The sequence below is a fragment of the Nicotiana attenuata genome, unplaced genomic scaffold, assembly GCF_001879085.1.
Source record: "Nicotiana attenuata strain UT unplaced genomic scaffold, NIATTr2, whole genome shotgun sequence".
Lineage (NCBI taxonomy): Eukaryota > Viridiplantae > Streptophyta > Magnoliopsida > Solanales > Solanaceae > Nicotiana > Nicotiana attenuata.
Genome location: NW_017670396.1, coordinates 260,643 through 284,669, shown reverse-complemented (window position 1 = coordinate 284,669; position 24,027 = coordinate 260,643). Strand labels below are relative to the sequence as shown.

At 41.1% G+C, this 24,027-nt stretch overlaps 2 protein-coding genes across 3 annotated transcripts; one reads left to right on the top strand and one right to left on the bottom strand.

Moving 5' to 3' along the window:
• Window positions 1–324: 324 nt before the first annotated feature.
• LOC109238834 (probable U3 small nucleolar RNA-associated protein 11) lies at window positions 325–4,394 on the top strand. Its single transcript, XM_019405317.1, has 8 exons — window positions 325–561; window positions 651–741; window positions 1,262–1,353; window positions 1,449–1,542; window positions 1,695–1,774; window positions 2,956–3,039; window positions 3,858–3,957; window positions 4,041–4,394. Exons 1-8 carry the CDS (start codon window positions 506–508, stop codon window positions 4,131–4,133), a joined length of 690 nt encoding a protein of 229 aa, XP_019260862.1. The 5' UTR covers window positions 325–505; the 3' UTR covers window positions 4,134–4,394.
• A 13-nt stretch (window positions 4,395–4,407) lies between these two features.
• LOC109238833 (L-2-hydroxyglutarate dehydrogenase, mitochondrial) lies at window positions 4,408–8,880 on the bottom strand. 2 transcript variants are annotated; one of them, XM_019405315.1, is made up of 5 exons: window positions 8,420–8,880; window positions 6,791–7,072; window positions 6,158–6,591; window positions 5,121–5,280; window positions 4,408–4,749 (listed from the first exon to the last, which is right to left on the bottom strand). In XM_019405315.1, the coding sequence occupies exons 1-5, from the start codon at window positions 8,465–8,467 to the stop codon at window positions 4,636–4,638; spliced, it is 1,038 nt and encodes a 345-aa protein (XP_019260860.1). In that variant the 5' UTR covers window positions 8,468–8,880; the 3' UTR covers window positions 4,408–4,635. The 2 variants fall into 2 exon arrangements, with proteins under 2 accessions (XP_019260860.1, XP_019260859.1); XM_019405314.1 differs by having other exon boundaries at window positions 8,355–8,879.
• Window positions 8,881–24,027: the final 15,147 nt, after the last annotated feature.

The window sequence follows — 24,027 nt, the reverse complement described above, 5'->3', positions numbered from 1 at the left end:
TAAATAATTCAATTTTAAATATTTTATTTTATCCTTACTAAAATAATTTATACCACCTAAATATTTATTGCTTGATATAGATCATATTTTTTTTTTAATTTCTTAAAATTTGTGTCCGTCAATCATATCACGTAAAATAAGATGGAGGAAGTAGTTAATTTAGAGTCAACAGTCCATGAAAAGTCTAAGTGTTCTATCTATAGCTTAATACGTGATTAAGACCTTTTTAAATATAAAAATATTTAACAAAGATCAAAAGCATTCATTTTTAACAAATTTAGAGGACTAGAACTACTTATGAGTATATCTAAGGTACCATTTTCAAAAATACCCAAACCTAAGGGATCATTTTGCCATTTTCCTTTAATTGCTTTCTCTCGTCTCAGCTGGCTGCTCGCCTTGAGGTTTCGTTCTGCCGTTTGCGTTTGTGTTTCTCGGCGCTGTAAGTTCTGTTCGTGAATCTTTAAAAGAATAGTGGTTGTTAATTCAGTGAATTAATTCTAAAATGTCATCGTTCAAGAATGCTATTTCTAGACGAGCTCATAAGGAGCGAGCTCAGCCGTAAGTGATATTACTTACATAAATTAATTCTGTGTTTTTTAGTTGCTTTAGTTTAATCTGTTTCTTGATTTTCTTGTCTATTGTATCAGACAAGCTAGGAAAAAATTTGGGTTGCTCGAGAAACACAAAGATTATGTGGTGCGGGCGACAGCATTCCACAAAAAGGAGCAAGCTTTACAGGTAATTTCTTTTTGTTTTATTCTACTAGAATTGAATGTGTTAGAAGTTAGGAGATAGCATTAGATACGAAATCAGTTGAATTAGACTTGGCGGTCCATGAAAAATCGAAGTATTATGTAGCTTAATACATGAATAAGTTAGGGTTGTGCGATATTTGCTGCAAGAAAGTCAGCTTGCGGCAATGGGGCTTTTATAGTTTATCAGAATTACAGCGGAGGCAAACAACACTTAGTGATTTCTTTCCCTAAACCTTGGGGGCAGAGTTATGCTATACCTGTGCTGGTGGGAGGTAGCCTGTACCCGGTGAAATAGTCTATGTGCGGCAAGTGGGCAGGGACGTCACTGGCTAAAAAAAGGGATCAGAATTCAGAACCCTTGATTGTGTTTTGCAGTTAGTCAATTTGAAGGGATCCTTGAATGTTCTTTATTTTTCTTTGTTGGTACTGTATCTCTGTCTACACTGGTCTTCTACATTTTATATGATCAGATATGTGAATTATATTTGTTAATTTCTTTACAGAAACTCAAGGAAAAAGCAGCATTTCGGAATCCAGATGAGTTCTACTTCAAGATGGTTAAAACAAAAACTGTGGATGGAGTGCATAGATTGGAGTAAGATATGAATATCCATATATGTTGGATTGAGCTGATTTCTTCCTCATTCGCGATTGACCTGACTTGTTGGACACCTGTTTCGATGTTTCCAGGAGTCAAGTAAATAAATATACTCCAGTGGAACTCATGTTAATGAAGACTCAGGATATAGGCTATATTTTACAGAAAGTTCAGTCTGAGAAAAAGGTCTGGTTTTGCATAATGTGGTTCATGTTTAAATCTCTCTCTCTCTCTCTCTCTCTCTCCTCCCCCCCCCCCCCCCCCCTTCTCTCTATTGTTGAGCCAAACGATTGAGAAATCTCTTATGCTTCCTTCTTGTCAATAACTCTTATATGCAGAAAATTGAAAAGTTAACTGCCACACTGCACTCTCTTGATAATCAGCCATCAAATAGACGTGTTTACTATGCCGAAGACAGGTTAGAAATAAGACCCCTCTTGAATTCAGTATCCCTCTTTAGACATTCCGTAGAATACAATGAAATAACTTAGCTTTACAATCTTGTTTTAATTTGCCTATGCACTCAAAAGACAATCACGTTTGGAGATATCTACTTGATTGTCACTGACCTGACCAATTGCATTCAATATTTAGCTATCTTTTCATGGATTGAACTTGAACCTCATTATTCAGGAAATGGTTGACTTTTACCATACGGCTAAATGACTCATTTGGAGTTATCTACTTAATGAACTGACAAACTGCATTCAGTGTTTAGCTTTCTTCGTGAGTTGAAACTATCACTTGATCTAGGTTGACTTTTACCATATGACAGTTGAGCCATGTCTATGGAGGAATAACGATTCCCTCCTGTTTTATTAGTGTTATCTCTAATGGATGCACAAGCTTTATTCACAAATAATCTCTCCACATTACTTGCTTCTGGTTTCAGTTGTCCTAATTATACACAACCATAGCAGGCATCTTTCTAAATAAATGTAGTGGCACTCATGGATGAACCACTCAAGAGCCTGAAATAATGCTGTATCGTTGAACTAACTCAACTTTGGCTCTTTGATAAATAATAAAAAGCAAAAATAATAATACAAGAATCACTCAATAGCTGAAATGTTAGAGGATCTCAGTGTCAAGCTTGAATCATGCCGCGGGGTTTCAGCCTCTCAGGACTTGTATTTTTCATTATCTTTTCCTTTTTTTCCTGTTCTTAAGTTAGCTTATTAGCCTCAAACAGTCAAAGCATACCATTTTCTTTTAACTTTTATCTATTTTTTGGCTTCTCTTCTTGATGCCCCACATTTTGAGAAGAGGATCATGCGACGCCATATAAGGAACTGCTAAGAGCTTTATTTGAATCTATTATTATCGTTTTGGACAGCTAGAGAAGTGTTTGATTTAATCTATCATACACCTTGTATTTTGGTGCTTTCATTGGAATATGGTTGCTATGTGTCTTTTAATTCTATGGATTATGACCGCGGATTCTTATGAGAGTTGCATATTTTGTAGCATTTCTTTTCTTTTCCCTCCCTCTGCCTCAATGTATACATCACTTTAAATTTGCCGCTTCTGTTAAAAGATCTTCTCTGTGCTGCAGTTTCCTTTCAAAATCCTTACTTTCTTTGTTTTGCTTATTTACAGGGAGGAGGCAGAAGAGCTGGCGTCTAAAGCGTCAGAACGTAGTAATTTGGCTGCTTCTCAGAACTTGCCTAGTAGTATTAGAAGGTATTATCAGTTTATTCCATTTATATTGTAGTGCAGATTAATATATCATGTCTTGAACTCTTTAATAATCAAAAAACAAAAATGTTTGAAATTGTATAAGGTTTAACCTTTTAGCATTTGATTGAGAGTTTGTAAACCATTTCCGAATGTAGGAACCTACTAGTTTAGTGATGTCTAGAAAAATACATCAACTGCAATCCAAACTTACATTATCTTCTTATCCCTTATAGTTGATAAATTTTTTTGGAAAGGTTGAGTCCTTTTTATACCAGAAACATTCTTTTACCTTTTATTATTGTAGGCTCACTAGTTGAGAGGAGCTAAAAAATTCAACCACATCATAAATGCCTTGTTTTTCTGTTAAAATTGGACGAGGTTTATTTTTGAAGCTGAGGGTAGTTTGTTTCTTACATCCCTTTCCGTTTGATTCAACCACAATCGAGCACTTTGTAACTGCAGCGAGGAAAGAATGCAATTGAAACAGAAAAGTATCCATTGGGGATATGCCTGAAAAGAACTTTAATATGTTAAGTTTACTTGAAGTTTAAGTTTTGGTCTTGCTTCTGCAAATTATTCTTGGAAATCAATTGTTACAAGTTCTATTCTTGGTTCTTAGGAATCACTAATGCCTTCAACACTCTGCATAGAGTGCGACATTAAATTTGATAAAAGAGTTGCATTAATCCTTTATTTTTTTTAGTATTTTTTTAAGTTGGGATAAGGGTAGACTCTTACACTTTCTTGAATGTGTACACTAATCTCCGTCGGTATCAGAGCAAAATTGATTAACTTGTTCATTGTCGGAATCTCCTGCGCAGGAAGACAGCTGCCTCCTATAGAGAGTTGGAAGCAAGAAAGAGCAGAGTGAGAGATTTAGAAAAACTGTACATGGATATGGCCATTCAGAAAGAATTACAGGTGTTTATACATTTCAGGTTTTATGTTCTTCATATTCAAGATCTTGAACTATGACTCCAAAATAACTCTTTTCTTGTTACCAGAAATCGGGAAGGAAACGCAAGCTTCGTGAAGAGGAGCTTGTGAACCCAACAACCAAACCTGTCTACAAGTGGAGACAAGAACGGAAACGATGAGAATTTCGATATTATAATACAAGTACGAGGAAGTGTTTTGGTGGTCATATCAAGAATTCAGGTGAAAGTCAGTAGAACAGCTGCCTACTTGGCTTCATTTTTTTGGTTGCTATTGTCTGGGTGAAATCTTTAGATGGAACTCATGCATCATTCCATTTGTGGAAACAAAAGTGGATAGTTGTTTATTAGTATGAATCACATCGTTGTAACATCTTAAACATTTGATTATTAAGATTAATCGTAGTTCCAGTTGGTGCTTAACAGGCTTTGGCTGTGGGTAAAATGGCAATTGAATGTGAGAATGATAGCTTCTTCACAATTACAGGATTTGCTTCTAGCAATGTGTGTATTCTAGGTCACTACTCACTAGCAACATACAATATATCCTTAGATGGCAAATTTCAATGATAATACATTTCTATGACCATAGAGTTCTTCAATTCAAAACCTGAAACTTCAGGATGTTCAAATACCAATTCAGTGTGAGAACAGGAATATCATATTATTTCAGTAATTTAGCTGCAACATGCTCCGCAATAGCCATACTGGAAGTTAGGCCTGGTGATTCAATCCCAAACAAGTTAACTAAACCAGATATACCATGAATGTCCTCTCCCTGCAAAATGTGTGTTTTAGAGACTGTCAAAATTAGCAGATGGAACTAAAAAATTGAAATCTAACAAAAAAACATGAAACATGAAAGGCAACCAAAATGTCAATGCATCAGGTGTTCCGACAATTCTTGTCTGATAAGCATGGGAAGAAGACCCAATCAGGGTATTTTCAAGAACTTGGTCATGCAGAAAAGACGCATACCATTAATTTTGTAGGGATTCGTTAAAATTCCGTCAGTTGGACCAGATGTGCTTAAATTTGTCAAACTTAAAGAATTATGTGTGATCAGAGTAATATAATTGGGATGAAAACAGATCTGCTCCTTAACTTAAGGGAGCATTTTGGTAAATAACCAGAATAAGTACGATATACCTGAACCACAAAATCTGTAGGCCCCTCTTCTGGACCAGAAAGCTTTGGTCTGATGCCTGCATAACCTGGCTCCAAAGAACCATCCTTTAGACCAGGGTAGTATTTTCTTATTGCTGGGTAGAATTGCTTTGCACGGTCTTCACCCACAGAATAATCAAACCTAGAATATCATAAGCATATATCATAAAGGAGAATTGTCTTCTAATGCAAGAAGACTAACCATTTCCAGCATTAAACAGATTTTTTGATAGTTCTGCAATTCTATTTCCTTATTAAGCGTAAAGAAGGTAACGGGTTGAAATACTCAAAAGGTGAAGTCCGAACTAAAATATATACATTATCTGTCCAAACATTCATCTTAGCTTCAGATAAAATAATCTGACCGCAAATTCATCATTGCTGTGCATAGACAATTACAAGTTCTTGAAACAGTGAGCTTTTGACTTAATTTTGGTACTATTTTTTTCCAGACCTTGTTGCATCTCATAATATAAGGAGTGCGCAAAATTTTGAGCCTCAGGCAGCGCAAACAAAGATGAGCTGTATTCTATAGCTTGAAGACCACCGTCCAGAGCTAATAACAAAGGCATAATAGAACTTCCTATTATTTACAACTCTTGCCTCCTGAACCATATCTGAATGCTTGCAGAATAAAGCTATCAAGGAACATCTTAAAGAAGCTTGAAAACTTCTAAAATGCTAAAGCACCAGGTCTCCTAACTGAAAAATACATTCTCTGAAACAAATTTTGATGCACTCTAAATAAATTCTAACTATCAGAAAGAACAAGCTAAAACTAAAACTAGTTCACCATTCAGGTTACTTCTGAGACTCTTCTGAACATGAAAAACAAATTTGGGTATTGATGGGAAGATAGAGAATTTTTAAGGGTCTAAACATAGAAAGGTGCAAAGTATGTTAAAGAACTGATAATAGAATTAGCTAGTTTGACACCATCACTGTCAAATTTATCCACATAAAACAGTCTAAGAAGAACGGATATGAGTTATTATTATGTGTGCTCAATGAGGACTTACATATTGAGGAAGCTCGGAATATCATGAATTCCTCCTATCCATTCAACATCAGGACCAAACTTGACTTGGCCATTCAAATCCAAGGTCACATGCACTCCAAGCCCACCAACCTCAGGTATAGGATAAATCAAGTGCTTGAAAGGGGATTTAGTGTTTGACAAGGTGAAGTAGCAACCACGAGCATAGTGAGAAGCAGGAATAATACCGTCAGGTAGGCCTTTCATTCGTTTTGCAATGGCTGGAGCGCTTAACCCTGCAGAATTCACTACAAGCTTGGGAATAAGGACTAGTTCAGAGTCTAATTCGGACCTCCCATTCCAGTTTGCAATAGCATTGCTCCCAGAAACATGAATTTGAATTTGATTTCCTTCAATATGACCACCAATAACCGCAGTATTGTAAGAGAAAGTCGTCCCGTGACTTTCAGCTTCGCCCTAAACCCACGATACGGTCATAGTCCTGTCAATATCATATCAATGGTTCTAAACGATAAACAAATAATGACAAATCGAGCTCTTCTAAGTAATGAGAAATTTTCTCTTCCTATGTTCTAAAGAAGTAGCTCTTCAAATGTTGATTAGCTAGCAGACAGTAAGACAGTATAATTGGAGACTGAATGGTGAGAAACAATACCACCAATGATAGCATCAAGGAATGGCTATCAACTATTCCCGAGGAAGGTGACCATAAAGCTTTAAGACATTGCAATTCAGGCTCCAGTGTCATAGCTTCATAACCATCCATCATCCTCAGACCCTCAACCCCATTTTGAATTCCGCGAGTCATGAGAGCACTCAATTTTGGAATCTCTGATAAACCATTAGCGACTATAAGCTTGCCTATCTGCTTGTGTGGAACTTCATGATCTTTGCAATACTTGTAGAGCAATTCTTTCCCTCTAACACAGAAAAATGCCTGTGATACAGTTTCAAAGTTAAAGCTCAAGCGTGGGAGCTCCACACAGTAGAGCTGAATATGATAGTGTTATGAAATTTACAGAACTGTTACATTCCACATTCCAATAAAGACGCTCACTCCTTTACAACTTCAAGACAAGAGATCAGTACGAGTAAGATAGGAGTTTGCGTTGAACTAAGAAAAGATTAGAATGACTATTGTCAAGCCAACTAGCACTAATTTGCTTAGTATTACACATCTAATATCCATACAGCATATGTGCAAATATGAGTATTGTACATCAAGGATTCAAATTAATTTTCAGGGTTAGCTCGGAAACAGCCTCTCTGCCTTTATAGGGTAGGGGTAAGGTTGCGTACGCACTACCCTTCACAGACCCCGCGTATTGGATTAAGCTGGGTTTGTTGTTGTTGTTGTTGGTTAGCTCGAAATATAGCACTCGATTTGCAGTCATGATAATCAACTATACTGTACTATAATCAAGTTAAGACAACTAGTTTCTCCACGTTGCATTCAATTGTATTCCCAGTTGTAGATGTAAAAGAGAAGGAGCAATGCATAACCAGTTAGTTGGACACTCAACTTTTACCACCAAAGCTTAACAGATTCCACTAATTCATCCTCTTCCAAATAACTAGGAATACTTATTTGACTGATTATCTCTATCAAAAATCAACTTTCTATTCATGCTTAATGAATAATTGTTTAGAAGCAAGATTGCAGCAAACGAGAAGAAACATACATGATTAGCAGAATCAAATCCAAACTTCCAGTTCATGCTTAATTGGCAATGTTTAGAAACAAAATTACATAAGATACGAGAAACTGAATCGATTAGCAGTATCACAATTCACACTTTCAACTTAAGTGGCAATGTGTAGAGAAAACATTAAAGTAAAAACAACCGATTCACTAGCAGGATCGAAAATCAAACTTCTAGTTCATGCTTATTGGTGAATAGTTCTAGAAAAAAGACAATAAACTCACTGATTAGCAGTATCCAAATTCAAACTACTAGTTCATGCTTAATAGGGGAATGCTCAAAAAAAATGTTACACTAGAAAAGAAGACAACAAAGTGGACTGATTAGCAGTATCAAAATTCAAACTTCAAATTCATGCTTAATTGGGAGTGTTCAAGAACAAGATTACAGTATAAGAAAACAAGAAACACTATTAATAAACTTTATCGGTAAAAAGGAAAGAACAAGAAACTCGATCTTTAATTTGTATGCACAAATAAAACAAAATTCGCTGTAGAAATTAAAAAGGACAAGAACCTTGAGAGAATTAGGAGGGTAATAAATGCCAGCATGAATAACTTCACTATTGCGAGAACTAGTACCAGTCCCAAAAGTTGGGGCAGAATCAACCACCAGAACTTCTCTGCCATGCTTCACGCTAAGCTCTTTAGCCACTGCTATGCCCACTATACCAGCCCCTATTACCAAACAATCCACCTTCTCCTTTGGAATTGATGATGATGATGATAATGGGGTTCTGCTGATATTCTTGAGTTTATGGGATACTGTTTTTGTGATTGAGTTTGTGGCTTTCATCATCCGCAACATGGCACTGCTCGTGGGAACCTGAAATGGAGCTGTCAAGTGTCAACCTAGTCGCTGCTAATCAGTCATCTCAAAATAGGTGGATCTGAGATGATAAATCTTCCCTTTTTGTTTTTCTTTCTTATGAAAACATATTTTAGGTTTGTACATTTCTTGTTAAGCTATATGAATCCTACATACATATTCCTATTCACAAAATATTAAGTGTTGAGGTAGATGGTGTATCACCCAAAAATTATATCTTAGTTTTTATACAATTAGATTATAGAAAAATAAGGTTAATTCTAATCAATATCAATATTTAATAGCAGATCTAGCACTTTTAGGATAAATATTTAATATGTAATACTAGACGAGACTATCTTGAAGCATTGATCCAACAATAAAGACTTATAAATATAAAATGTAGCAACAAATGATAATAAATGACTTTTTAATAGTAGATGAAATAATGATCACCCGGCAAGGGTGAGATCTTTAGACATGCTTTCTGATAATGATGGATGATGATAAGCATTTGTATATTCCAATTCTTCTTGGATCCATAGACATGGATGAAAGAAAGGAAGTGTAAACTAAAGCTTTATTTCTATTGAGAATCTTGCACAGAGAAATTCTTTACGAAAGGTTTTTCCTCTTTTGAACAACATTTCTTTTTATTTATAAGGGAACGTGGGCCACAAAACACTAGATAGTACAACAGAAATGAATATTCATTAGAATATTCTCTAGGGAATCTAAATCCTAAAAATGGTCATCACTTTGTGCTGAAGACAGATGATCGTCCTCGTCCTTGTCTTCTGTTAAACCATCTCGACCTCAAAAACGATTTAACTTACTCACCTGGCCTCGATCTTTTGGAGTCAAATTGACACATCACAAACTTCAAAGGCTTTGACCGGGTCAAATACATAAAAATGAAGTTTTTTGCCCATACAGATGGTATCGTAAACGTTATTTATTTGATGAACAATATTCTAATTAAACAATTAGTGTGTCAAAACTCCAGTCAACATATTTCCTCTTTAGTCCAACAATCATTTAAGATGTCATTTGATTAAAAGAATTGAACAACTAATTTTGATATAATTAGTGTTGTTTGGCTCAAAAGTTAACAATATACTTTGTAAGCTAGAAAACAATCAAAAGTAAGAAAAGGGTAAATCGTAATCAAATATAATAGACCTAGAGATGTAAAGATGATGTTATTGTTGTAGATCTAGTATTGCAAAGTGATAATATGAACTCAAGAGAATATGTTCGAGGCAGAGATAGAGAGAGAAAGTCAGAAAATGAGAGAGTTGTCTTATTCCCGAATCCCCTCTTTACAATGTGAAGGTCTCCCTTATATAATAAGAGACCTTCCTCGAAATAATCAAAAAGTTACAAAAATAGGTAACGTCTTCCTAGTGAAGACACTGCGTCCTAAAAGATGTCGCTTTTGTCCCCACGTCCGAGTCGTACCCGCTACATTAGTCGGCGTACACTCACTAGGCGTACCCACTGGCGTAGAGACGCTGACGGTCAAATTTGACCCTATACAAGTGTATTTGAGATATTTTAAAAATACCATTTTTTAATATTTGCAAACTTATTTGTACAACGATTTTCAAAACTCAAAGTTATATCTCCATATTTACCCCAAAATTAGTTAACAATTAAATTTGTATGCGGTTTAAAAGATACATGGTTTAATTCAACACAAATAATTAAGAATAGCAGAGAAATGAATTAATCATGATATAAACGATCAAGCCAATCACAATGTTAAGACCAGGACTAATCTTAGATTGAATAATGAGCTCGTCCTCGGTTGGACCCTCGGTTCAAGCCTTGTCGCGAATAAAGAACAGAACAAGTGAATAATGCCTTTAACAATAGCTATAAGACAAAAGTAGATCTTTTTTTGCTTTGAATTGCGTGTTACAATGTGTCAGACTAAAGAAAAACTTTTCCTTTATATAGTAGGAGAGTTTCAATCCTAGTATAAGTCTAAAAAATATAAAAATATTGTTTTCCCGGTAATTGTTGATCCATAATCGACATCGAGCAAGATTTGCGCCGTGATATCTGGTTGAGGGCGAGTATTACGATCCTCTATCCGTTATGCATAATCGTTCACCGTATCTCCCGAGGTTTAGAACTTACACTCAACCGGTGGCGCGCTGTTTTACCATGTCCGATGTCGGATATACCGTTCACTCTTACTGGGTCTTGATACGAAGGGTCTCTGACCTTCGATTACAATCTCGCGGATATGTGCTCCTCCTTCGTTCTCTCATCGGGGAATCAGGGTAGACATTGCCCCCGATTTTACTTGTATACAGATAGTCCCCTCGTTTTCCGGAGAGTAGATTTATCAAAACAACGGGAAGCAATAAATGAACCCTGGTTCCTTTCTTCGTATGTTACAACCGAGATGACGAGTCAACAAAATGTCTCATCAGTCGCGTCATTCTGACTTCGGCCACGTGTTAGCCGCCGGTTGACTGTCCTCGAATGTGAAACGTCACGCATTGATTGTCCTTCCTCTATAAAAGCTCCAACCCCTTTTCACTTTTCCACTTTCCAATTTCAGAGCTCTTCGATTTACCCTCGAATCCTCTACTTACCTTTAACTTCTTCAAATCTTCATACATTGCTCCTTAGATCTTCAAATCTTCATACATTTTCTTTGAATCTTCAACCCAAACCTTCATATCTTCAAATCTTCATATATTTTCTTCAAACCTTCATATTCCCAGAACCCCGATGGCGAAAACTTCCAAATCCGTGCCTCAGCTAACCGCCCATTCATCTTCCAACCCGGCCACAAATGCCGAAGTGGCCATTCCTGAGGTGGCCCAGGAGCCTCCCTTAAAGAGCTTCGTCCCTAGGGGCTGCTCCATCGAGAATGACTTCAACGTTGAGAAAGCCTCCAATCAACATGACCGAGGCGACGGAGCATGGAGGTACATATACTCCATCACTGAGGAGACACTACTTAAAGTTCGGGTAGATTGTAACTGGGAGGGTAAGGAGGTAGTTGTCCTCGGGCCCAACGAAGACATCACTACTCATATGGAGGGGTAACTAAGTGCTTACACTTACCCTTTCAGGCTCTCCCAGGTAGAACCCATAGTCTTCAACTTCTGGAAAAGGTACAAGGTCTGCCTTGGGCAGATTCACCCGTCCTTTTGGAGGATCGTAATCCTCCTTCCAACACTTCCTAAATAACACTGAAGCACCTCGGTTCACCTTCGACCATCTGCTTCGTCTATACAATCCCGAATCTTTTTGGGGAGGGAGGGATTGATCAAGCTCGTTCACCGAGCAAGTAAGGCTCCGTTATCGAGCATCGACGAGGACCAAGATCGAGATTGGCAGGGGAGGTTCATTCGGGTGAAAACCGAAGACCTTATCCCCTCCGAATTTCTTCCGTTCCCGAAAAAGTTGAACGCCTCACTTAAGTCTTTTCCTTCTCGAGTATTTGGCATTCTCTTTTATTCTTTTTCTAGTTGCATCTGTTTGTCGTTGTTCAGCGGTTTCCCAGGTTCCTAATGCAGTCCTCCGCTTCATGGAGTAGATAGAGGGGATCTGCAAATAGATGTCCTACTTCGAGCGAGCATCGCGCAAGCTCTAGAAGGGCAAGTGGGAGGCTCGTTCCCATTGTTAGGCTCTCTCCCGAATGATTACATTCATACACTTGAATTATACATCGCTAAGTCTTCTTCCTTCTTACAGGTTTGCCCAAGACCACCGAGCTCAGGCCATTGGATGAGGACGAGGACGAGGATCCGTCCTCGCTCACCGAACCCTCAGCTTCGGGACAGCCCGGGGATACGGCAAAGGAGTAGAAAAAGAAGAAGAAGAGGAAGAGAAAGGCCTCGGGCTCTTTGGATGCCGAGGTGAAGAATAAAAAGGTGACCATTCGTGTCTAGAAAAGCAAAAGGAGCACCAAGTCTAAGGCACCGGACTTTCATTCCCTCTACCAGCTCAGGGATTATCCCGAGGACGACGACCTTGAGTTCATTGCTCATGAGTCGACCCTCAACGAGGGGGAGCAGGTGGAAATCGGGAAAGGTGACCATGAGGTTGATCCCCCTCTAGCTCGAGAACCAGAAGGAGAGATGGAAGTCGCGGCCTCCCGAGAAGTCGCTCCTGTTCTGTAGGAAGTAGCTGGTGTCATTGACATCGTAGAGACGTCGTCCTATACTAAGTCCATGCTCAAAGAGGCTCAAGACGGTAAAGAGAAATCAAACGAGGAGGCGCCGGTCCCAGATGACGCCCTCAACGTGTTCTTTGATGGCATGGACATGGCCGCGTTGGAGGACTTTTTTGGGCTTGGTCACATGGAGGTCCCAAATAAGGATGTGCCATCGGGAGCGAGCGAGCCGAGCTCGAGCCTGAAACTGGTGAAGTAGTTCCCTTCCTCAAGTGTGGACTCCGACCGTAAGAGAACGGTCATTCACTATCCTAGCGGACGCTCGGGCGTTGTCCGCTCTGGTGGGCATGGCCAGATACCTTTGTTGCCTGATGACTAAGAAGGACCCGGCAAGTATGAACGAAGTAGGCACGTTGAGCCTCTTTAACGAGGTGCAAGAGGCATTGAACCGGGTAAGAAGTTTATCCTTCGTACCCCTTGTGAATTTCACTTAGTTTTAGACATGTTCTAATGACTTCATTGTTTTTCAGGCTTTAGTGCCTTATCATGAAAGCTTCCTTTGGTCCAGCTTGGAAATCAGCCAGCTCGAGTTCGATATCAAAGAGCAAGTCTAGAAGAAGGACATGTACATGGATCTTAGTGAAAAACAAGATGAGGTCCTCAAGGACCTCCCAATTCTCCGAGCCGAGCTGGAAAGGTCTCAAAATGAGGCCTCGTCCTTGAAGCGGGAGCACGCCGACCTGGTTAAGAAGGTAAGAATCTTTGAGGCTAAAAACGAGAAGCTACTCGTGGTGACTAACAACGCAACTTCGCAGGTCCAAGAGAAGATAGACCTGATCGAGCAGCTTTGGGCTGAGATGGATGAGGTCAAGGCCACGACCGAGGCATGGAAGGGCTGGATGTACCTGCTGGCTTCGAAAAAACAGGCTGTAAAAGAGGCGCTGGCATCGGTCAAGGACAAACTCAGGGTGGCAAAGGACAAGGCCGACAAGTGGTCTCGACTAAATGATGAACTCGGTGCACAGCTGAACTCAGCCGTCATGAAACGGGATTCCCTCGGCCAAGAATATGCCGTGCTGAGGTCTAAATTTGAAGCAACTTCTATTGATTCCTCCGACGTCGAGGAAACGTTGGCCCAGTATAAGGCTGATGTGGAAATAGCCGAGGCTCGGTTAAAAACGAAGACCGAGTATGTGAAGCAGCTATCCCGGAGAGAAACCCTCGAGGAGATTCACGCCCGAGGTTTTGACCTGTCGGCCGAGATCGAATAAGCAAAAAAACTTGAGGCCGAGGCAAAGGAACTCTACGAGCCTGCGGGCCCGAAGGCTCCGAGGGTTCCGACGGTTCTGGTGATGAGTCGAGCCCCTGTGAAGACCAAGCGTAGATGCCTTAGTTCTTTTTTGGTTTTCCCTTGTATATTTTCCTTTTGTTCATTTTGGGGCCGTTTTATCATGCTTTGTAAATATTTTTTTAAATATTTAAAATTCCTCCTTTTGGCAACACCGTATTTTTACCTTTAAGCATTTATTTGCAGTCTTTTATTTGCGTATCATTTTTAATACCTTAGCATCAAATCAAATCTAGTCTAGAGCATCTGCTATTTGGAGGGCCGAATGGGGCCCGATTACGATGGCAATTTCGGACTACTTATGGCTTCGAGTCTTTGATAAAACCGAAGGCCTTTAAGATGCTTAAGTGTCTTAGACGATGTTTTTGCCGAGGGTAACTTTTTGATAGGTTTTGCTTTTTCGTAAGGGCCTTACTTTCTGAGTACGGACTTCGGACATCTCCGAGCCATTTTTAGGGCGGCCGTAGCCTTTTGTATTCGCGCACTGCCTAATAGGCTTGGTGCCTCCGGGATTCGGTAGCCAGGATTGAAGAAGCGAAATGTGTAGTAATAAAGTGTAAGGGAAGCACAGATTTCTTCATTGTTTAATATGTAGGGTACATGATCGGAGGCGCTTTGTGTCGTGGCTAGAGTGGACTATACGGGCACAGTTCGCATGACCGTTTGACCCTTACAATGAATCCTAACCATCAAGCCTTGGCTTTGACATATAAAATTTTCTTTCCCCCTACTAAAGATCTTAATCTAGGGGTAATGGCCCCCAGTATTCGAGGCCGAACTTGCAAGGGCTCGGACACTGTCGATTTGGTGCAATCGATCATCAATTCCGGTATAAGTCCGGTCTCCAAAACTAAGGTAGCACATTTTACTATTTTCTCGTTAAAAACCTTACCAAAAAACCCGTTTCGGGACAAAATTATTTCAAGGAAAAAAGAGTACAACACGTGCTTTCAGACCTAATAGTCACATTCGCCCCTGGCCGAGTACCTGCATACGTTATTCCGTAATGTAAAAAAATTAAAAAGGAATTAAGTTCGTACCTTAGAAATAATACCGCTTTAAGTGTGCCACGTTCCAATTGTTTTGTAGTTGTACACCGTTTTCCGATTCGAGTTTATATGAGCCTTTGACAGTTATTTTGATGACTCGATACAATACTTCCTAATTCGGGCCCAGTTTCCCTTCGTTTGGGTTCCTGGTGTGTAGTGTTACCTTTCTCAATGCCAAGTCCCCGACTTGAAAATGTCGGAGGTTGGCTCTTCGGTTGTAGTACTTCCTACTCATTGCTTCTGAGCGGCCAACCGCACTAGGGCAGGCACCCGCCTTTCGTCCAATAATTCCAGGCTCATGGTCATGGCCTTACTGTTTGACTCTTCGGTAGCATATTAGAACCTAAGGCTCGGTTCCCCCACATCAACTGGTATTAAGGCTTCCACTCCGTAAACCACAGAAATCGGGGTCGCCCTAGTACTAGACTTCGAAGTCATATGGTATGCCACAAGACTTCGAGCAAGATTTCCTTCCACCTTCCTTTCGAACCGGTCAACCTCTTTTTCAGGTTTTGGAGTATAGTGTTGTTCGTCGATTTTGCTTGCCCGTTCCCACTAGGTTGGTAAGGCATTGATAATATCTTTTTGATCTTGTGATCTTCGAAAAACTTACTCACCCTGCTGCCAACGAATTGTTTTTCATTGTCACAAACGATCTCGGTTGGTATCCTAAATGGACATATTATATGTTCCTAGATGAAGTCGATGACTTCTTTCTCTCGGACCTTCTCGAACGCTTGAGCCTCGACCCATTTGGAAAAATAATCGGTCATGAATAGTATGAATTGAACTTCACCGGGTACCCATAGCAGGGGCCGACGATGTCCATTCCCACTTCATAAATGGCTATGGTGATAGGACCGAGTGGATCATCTCTCCCGGTTGATGAATCATCGGGGCGTGTCTTTGGCGATCGTCGCATTTTTGCACAAAATCTTTCGCATCCTTCTCCATTTCATTCTAGTAATTGTCGGCTCTGAGCTTCCAAATTAAGGATTTTTCCCCTGAATGGTTCCCGCAAGTGCCCTTGTGAACTTCTCTTACGAAGTATTCGATCTCTCCTGGCCATAAGCATCTGGTCAGTGGGCCAAAGAAAGATCTCCTAAACAATGCCCCTTCGACTAAGCTAAATCTAGAAGCTTTGGTGCGTAGGGCTCTCGATTCCTTGGAGTCCGAAGGCAATTTTCCTGTTTTCAAGTAGTCTACGTATTTGTTTCTCCAATCCCAAGTCAAACTTATTGAGTTTACTTCGGCGTGAACTTCTTTTATCACCGAGTTCATCAGTTGTACCACTCCCCCCGAGCTGAATTCATCAGAGTCGGCAGATGACCCCAAGTTAGCCAGTGCATCGGCCTCACTGTTTGATTCGGGATACATGCTACAGAATCCATTCCTTGAATTTGTGCAGGGTCACCTACAATTTGTCCAAGTATCTCCGCATCCGTTCTTCTTTCACTTCGAACGTTCTGTTGACTTGGTTTACAACGAGGAGGGAGTCGCATTTGGCTTTGATAACTTCGGCCCAAAGGCTCATAGCCAGTTCTAGACCTGCAATCATGCCCTCATACTCGACTTCATTGTTAGTCAATTTTACAGTTCTATTAAACTGCCTAATTACGTAGTCCACATGTGGTTTTAACACAACACCGAGCCTGGACCCCTTCGCATTGGAGGCACCGTGTCACGACCCGGATTTCCCACCCTCGGGAGTCGTGATGGCACCTACTCGTGGTAGCTAGGCAAGCCAAAAACCTTTGCAAACATTAACCTATCTCGTTTTATACATGATTTACAATTAAATTATCAATGAATAAGCAGTTTAAAGACAACGAAAAGTAAAATTTAGCGGAAGTCTGAACTAAATATAGAAACAGCGTCTAGAAAGCCAATACAAGTCTCTACCCAACACTTGGTGTCACAACAATACACGGACTGTCTAGGATTACTACAAATAAGAGTTTGAAATAAAGGACATAGTCTGTTCGAATACAAGTGTCAACAGAACATGAAAACTGAAAGAAGAGCCGCCGGGCCTCCGGACGCCAGCAAGGCTACCTCGGAGTCTCGTGGACTGAAGGTCGGCTCCCTGACTACTGCTGCGCACCGAAAGCTGCTCCGACACCTGGATATGTGCAAAAGAGCATAGAGTAAGTGCCTAGCCTAACCCCGACGAAGTAGTGACGAGGCTAGACCGGACTACCACATAAACCTGTGCAGTTATATATATATATATGTACATCTACAGCGGGAAAATAACAAGAATAAACATTTTAAATGGGAGGGGAACATGCTCCGGGGATAGCAGATAATACAGAATTTCAAGAGAATAATAAGGAACATCAATAAATTAACTCTAACACGGATAAGGGAAATAAAAGCAGATTTCACTGTCAGTACACATCTCGTTGTAGGCGTGCAACCCGATCCCATTTCTCAATGTTTCCGTGGTAGGCGTACCACCCGCTCCCATTTCATCAAATCTCGTGGTAGACGTACCACCCGTCCCATTTCATCATAACTCGTGGTAGGCGTACCACCCGCTCCCATTTCATCAATATCTTGTGGTAGGCGTACCACCCGCTCCCATTTCATCAATAACTTGTGGTAGGCGTACCACCCGCTCCCATTTCATCAATAACTTGTGGTAGGCGTACCACCCGCTCCCATTTCATCAATAACTTGTGGTAGGCGTACCACCCGCTCCCATTTCAATTCAACACAAAGTCACAATAAAATTCCGGCAAGGAAAAAAAAAGCAATATAATAATAATTTCCCGGCAAGGGAACAACAATATCAAAATAACCATCCCGGCAAGGGAGAATCAACTATAACCAAATCCTAGCTCAACTCTTACTCAGCTCGATTAATACCAGTACTCAAGCATAAATAAAGTCCACGAAAATGAACTAAATCTCTACTCAATATCAAGAGTCATCAATTTAAAGCATCCGAAGTGTCATTTAAGAACACAACAACTATCAATTTAAGACTCACGGTCATGCTCGACACCAACGTATAGATACTCGTCACCATGCCTATACGTCGTACTCAACATGAAGCAATTAGCAAATAAGACTCAACTCCTAATCCCTCAAGCTAGGGTTAGACCAAACACTTACCTCAAACTTCCACGGCCAATTCAATCCTCAATAACCGCCTTTCCTCTCGAATTCGGCTCCAAATCAATTGTATCTATACAATAATGACTTCAATACATCAATAAATGCTAAACAATACGAACTCAATGCCTAATTATAGCTTTTCCATCATTTTTCCCAAAAACTCAAAAATTGACCCAGGTCCCGCTTGGTCAAAACACGAGGTTCGGACCAAAATCAAATCCCCCGTTCACCCACGAGCCCAAATATATAATTTGTTTTCAAATTCAACCCCAAAACGAGGTCTAAATCAAGAAAAATCAAAAAGCCCTAACTCTACCCAAATACCCAATTTTCTACCTTAAATCACATGTAAGACCTGTACCGGGCGCCGGAACCAAAATACGGGCCCGATACCAACACGTTCAAAATCAGTTTTCATTTCAATTTTCCTTAACAATTTTAGAAAAACAATTTCCTTTAAAAAATTCATTTCCCGGGGGCTCGGGACCTCGGAATTTGATTCCGGGCATACGCCCGAGTCCCATATTTTCCTACGGACCCTTCGGGACCGTCAAATCACGGGTCCGGGTCCGTTTGCCCAAAATGTTGACCAAAGTCAAACTTATTCATTTTAACACCAAAATTTAGCATTTTTCACAGAATTTCATATTTAAGTTTTCCGGCTACGCGCCCGGACCACGCACGCAAATCAAAGCGACTCTAAATGAGGTTTTCAAGGCCTCGGAAGCACAGAATGGGTAAGAAAACAGGCGATGACCCTTTGGGTCGTCACAGTGAATAGGGTCCAGATTCCGGGGTCAGCCCCCAAGGTGAGCAATAATTCCTTTTCGACTTGGGTATTAAGGCCTGAGTAAAGCCAGCCACAAAGTGCTAAAATCTGAGATTTTATGACAGTTCGGGGTCGGTACTCAATATCGTACCTGCTATTCTCCATGGCCTACTTAGCCAACCGGCCCAAGAGCTCGGGCTTATGCATGATATTCCTCAGCGGGTAAGAGGCCACGACACATATGGGGTGGCATTGAAAGTACAGTTTTAGTTTCCTAGAAGCGCTTAACAAAGCGAGCGCTAGCTTTTCTAATGACGATCTCGATTCGGCATCGCCTAGGGTTCTACTAACATAGTAAATAGTAAATTGCATACCTTCTTCCTCCCGGACTAAGACACCACTTAACGCCACCTGGGAAACCGCCAAGTAGAGGTACGGTTGTTCGTCTGCCTTCGGAGTGTGCAGCAGAGGGGGGTAACGTTTGAATTCTTCCAAAGCTTGTTGGCATTTCGGAGTCCAGGAAATATTATTCTTCCTTTTCAATAGCGAGAAGAATCGCTGGCTCTTGATCGATGATCTCGAGATGAACTGGCCCAATGCGGCTATATGCCCAGTTAGTCTTTGAACCGCCATCCTCTATGGCCTTTATTTTGTCGGGATTGATCTCTATCCTCTGATTCGATACCATGAACCCGAGGAATTTGCCCGAACCGACCCCGAATGCGTACTTCTCCGGGTTTAGCTTCATGTTGTATTTCCTTAGTATGTCGAAAGTTTCCTATAAATGTTTCAAAGATCCTCTGCTCGCAGGGACTTGACCAATATATTGTCAATATAAACTTTCATTGATTTACCTATTTGTTCTTCGAACATCCATTTTACTAGGAGTTGGTAGGTGGCACTGGCGTTCCTTAATCCAAACGGCATTACGTTATAGCAGAGGTGCCAAAATTGGTTATGAAAGAAGTCTTTTCTTGATCGTCCGGGTCCATCCGAATTTTGTTTTACCTGGAGTAGGCATCGAGAAAAATGAGTATATCGTGCTTGGCCGTCGCATCGATCATTCGATCGATGTTGGGCAAAGGGAAAGAATCCTTTAGGCATGCTTTGTTTAGGTCTTTATAATCCACACACATCCTTAGTTTATTTTCTTTTTGGGATACTACCAATACGTTAGCTAACCAATCCGGGTATTTAACTTCCCGGATGGATCCTATTTTTAAAAGTTTGGATACCTCATCCTTAATGAACGCGTGTTTGATCTTGGGTTGTGGTCTCCTCTTCTGCTTAACTGGATGGAACTTCGGGTCCAAACTCAGCTGTGAGTGGTTACCTCCGGTGGGATCCCTGCCATGTCAAGATGGGACCAAGCGAAACAATCGGCGTTAGCTTTAAGAAAATTAATAAGTTTTTTTCTGTGCTGGGGGGTTAACCCTGTGCCCAGGTATACCTTTCGATCCGGTAGATACTCGATTAATATGACTTGCTCCAACTATTCAACCGTTGATTTGGCGGTGTCGGTGTCATCAGGAGTTATAAATGATCTTGGGACGCCGTAATCGTCCTCATCGTCTGCTCACCGTTCTTCCTGTTTCACTGGTTCGTCTGAGGCTGGTATCAGTTATTGCTATTTAATCTCTTCCTTTTTGGTCGGTATCGTGTTCCTTGATGTTAAAACCGTGGGTACCGCCCTTATATTACCTCATCGACATAAAACATCTCTTGTGGCTGGCAGTTCTCTATAGACCATTTTGACCCCCTGCCCCCTCCCGTTGTGGGAAATTTCAACACCTGGTGTAAGGTCGAGGGTACCGCCCTTATATTATGGACCCATGGCCTTTCGAATAGAGCGTTGTACCTTATGTCCCCTTCGATTAGAACTTCGTTTCTTAGATTGTCCGGGCGATGTTTACTGGTAAAGTTATCTCTCCTTTCGTGGTCTCACATGCCATGTTGAATCCGTTCAATACCCTGACTACTGGTACGATTTGGTCCTGTAACCCCAATTGCTCTATGACCCTTGATCTGATGATGTTGGCCGAGCTACCCGGCTCAATTAGCACACGTTTAACTCGAGATTTATTGATAAGTACGGATATTACAATGCATTGTTGTGAGGCTGTACGATGCCTTCCGCATCTTCGTCACTGAACGAAATAGCTCCCTCCGGAACATAATCTCGGGTGCGTTTTACCTCATAATAGACACTTTAGTGCGTTTTATCATTGTCCCTTGGGGGACTTCGACTCCCCCAATGATCATGGTGATCACGTTCTGAGGCTCCTCTTATTCGACCTGTTTGTTGGCATCCCTATTTCTGAAGTGGTTTTTTCCTCGTTCACTTAGAAATTCTCGGAGGTGGCCATTTTTGAATAGTCGAGAAACTTCTTCTCTTAGCTGTCGGCAATCTTTGGTCCTATATCGTGAGTACCATGATACTGACACATCAAGTTAGGATCTTTCGGGGCCGGATAGGATTGTAATGGTTGGGGCCACTTGGTCTCTTTGATGCGCCCAATGGCCGACACGATGCTTGTAGCATCTACGTTGTAGTTATATTCCGATAACCTTGGTGCCTCCCTGCTCCCGAGAGACTTGTTTAATCCATTCTTGCTCATCAAACCTCGGCCATTGGGCCCTCGATTGCTTTTCTTCTTGTTTCTTGCGTGGTGACGCCCGGATCCATTTCCCCTTCGGTCCGCGTTATATGGTTGATACCGATCTCGGACTAGTCTTGGCTCTTGATCGATGGATCTCTTAGATCTATCATCGACCCTAATTGGGTAAACAGATCCAGAAGGGTCCCCGAGTTGGTCGTCCTCGACCCTGATCTTCGACTGGTACCTGTTGTGGATGTCGGCCCAGGTTACTGCCGAGTACTCCACCAAAATTTGTTTTAGTTATTAAGAGGACAAGGAACTTCGGGGGTTGAGCCCCTGAGTGCGTGCCTGAACGGCCCAATCATCTGCAACCGGTGGTAGGTCCATCTGTTCCATCTAGAATCTTGATACCAACTCGAGCATCTCTTATCCCTTTGTTTGACCTTGAAAAGATCTTACTTTCTGGTCTCGACCTTGATGGCCCCGACATGGGCCTTTACGAAAGTATCTGCAAGCATAGCAAACGAGTCCACAGAATTCGGGGGCAAGTTGTGATACCATATCATTGCGCCCTTGGACAAAGTCTCCCCAAACTTTTCAATAACACCGGCTCGATCTCATCGTCTTCCAAATCGTTCCCCTTGATTACGCATGTATAGGAGGTCACATACTCATTCAAATAAGTGGTCCCATTATATTTGGGGATGTCGGGCATACGAAAACTCTTTGGGATCGGCTTTGGAGCCGCGCTCGGAGGAAAGGGCTTCTTGATAAATTGTTTGGAGTCCGGTCCTTTAAATATCGGGGGTGCTCCCGATATGTGATCGACCCTGGAGTTGTATGTTTCCACCTTCTTGTCATTCGCCTCAATCTTTTTCTTGCCTGACTCCACCTGCTTTGTCAATGCTTCGAGCATCTTCATTACCTCAGAATTTACCCCGGGCGCTTCACCCGATAACTCGGTAATTTGTTCGTCTCTTTGAGTGCTCTCCCGGGATTGTTCGGGCTCAACCCTGTTGGGGGCGTGGCGTGGATTCTGCAGCTGTGCTATTGCCGCTTGTTGAACCTGCATCATTTCGAAATTCAACCGTAGGCTCACCCCATCACCTTCGCCTTCGGGCACTTCTCGAGCTGTTGGTCGTGGTCCTCCGCGAACACTATTTTCGGGATCAGTTGGCAAATTGATGTTGATGACAACCTGCGAGTTAGCATCTACTGGATCGGCGGCTGGGACACCGTTGGGATCGGCATGAAGCACATCATTTCTAGGCACCACATTATTATTTTCGCCGTGGTGGCCTGATTCAGGGTCTACGTTCAAGTGAGCCGACTGAGAGTTTGATATTTTTAGGCTGACCTGAAAGTAAGATTTCAAAGAACAAGCGTAAAATAGGGTATGTTATAGAGATTTGTGATAAATCACCGCTATTTTTCTTAGCCCCGCGGTGGGCGCCAAACTGTTTACCTCAAAATTAGGTAACAATTAAATTTGTAAGTAGTTTAAAGGATACGTAGTTTAATTCAACACAAATAATTAAGAATAACAGATAAATGAATTAATGATGATATAAACGATCAAATCAGTCGCAATGTTAAGACTAGGACTTATCTTAGATTGAATAATGAGCTCGTCCTCGGTTGGACCCTCTATTCAAGCCCAGTCGCGAATAAAGAAAAGAACAAGTGGATAATACCTTTAACAATAGCTAGAAGACAAAAGTAAATCTTTTTTTTCTTTGAATTGCGTGTTACAATGTGTCAGACTAAAGAAAAACTTACCCTTTACATAGCTGGAGAGTTTCAGTCCTAGTATAAGTCTAAAAAGGATAAAAATCTTCTTTTTCCGGTAATTGTTGATCCATAATCGACATCGAGCGAGATCCGCGCCGTGGTATCCGGTTGAGGGCGAGTATTACGGCGCTTTATCCGTGATGCATAACCATTCGCCTTATCTCCCGGGGTCTAGAACTTATACTCAGCTCGGGGCGCGTCACTTACCATGTCCCATGTCGGATATACTGTTTACTCTTCTTGGGTCTCGATACGAAGGGTCTCTGACCTCGATTACGATCTCGCGGATCCGTGCTCCTCCTTTGTTCTCTCGTCGAGGAATCGGGCAGATATTGCCCCCAATTTTACCCGTACACACTCCAGCCTCACTTAAATACTTTATTACAAACAATGAAAATCTAAATTAATCAAGTTAATACGTGATGATATAATTCATAATTTCTCTATTGGAGCATATTAGGAATTAGCAAAGAAATAATAAAGGGCAAAAGGCGATGTGTACTTGTGTAGTAATGTACCCGACGACGTGGCATTTAGCGAACCGTGTTCCAAGAGTCGGGC

Coding starts and splice junctions, on each gene's coding strand:
- LOC109238834 (XM_019405317.1), top strand. CDS start 506: ATGTCATCGTTCAAGAATGCTATTTCTAGACGAGCTCATAAGGAGCGA. Junction 742..1,261: donor AAAAGGAGCAAGCTTTACAG/GTAATTTCTTTT, acceptor ATTTCTTTACAG/AAACTCAAGGAAAAAGCAGC. Junction 1,543..1,694: donor AAGTTCAGTCTGAGAAAAAG/GTCTGGTTTTGC, acceptor TCTTATATGCAG/AAAATTGAAAAGTTAACTGC.
- LOC109238833 (XM_019405314.1), bottom strand. CDS start 8,645: ATGTTGCGGATGATGAAAGCCACAAACTCAATCACAAAAACAGTATCC. Junction 7,073..8,354: donor ACCCTCCTAATTCTCTCAAG/GTTCTTGTCCTT, acceptor ACTGTATCACAG/GCATTTTTCTGTGTTAGAGG. Junction 5,281..6,157: donor ATTCCGAGCTTCCTCAATAT/GTAAGTCCTCAT, acceptor ATGATATTCTAG/GTTTGATTATTCTGTGGGTG.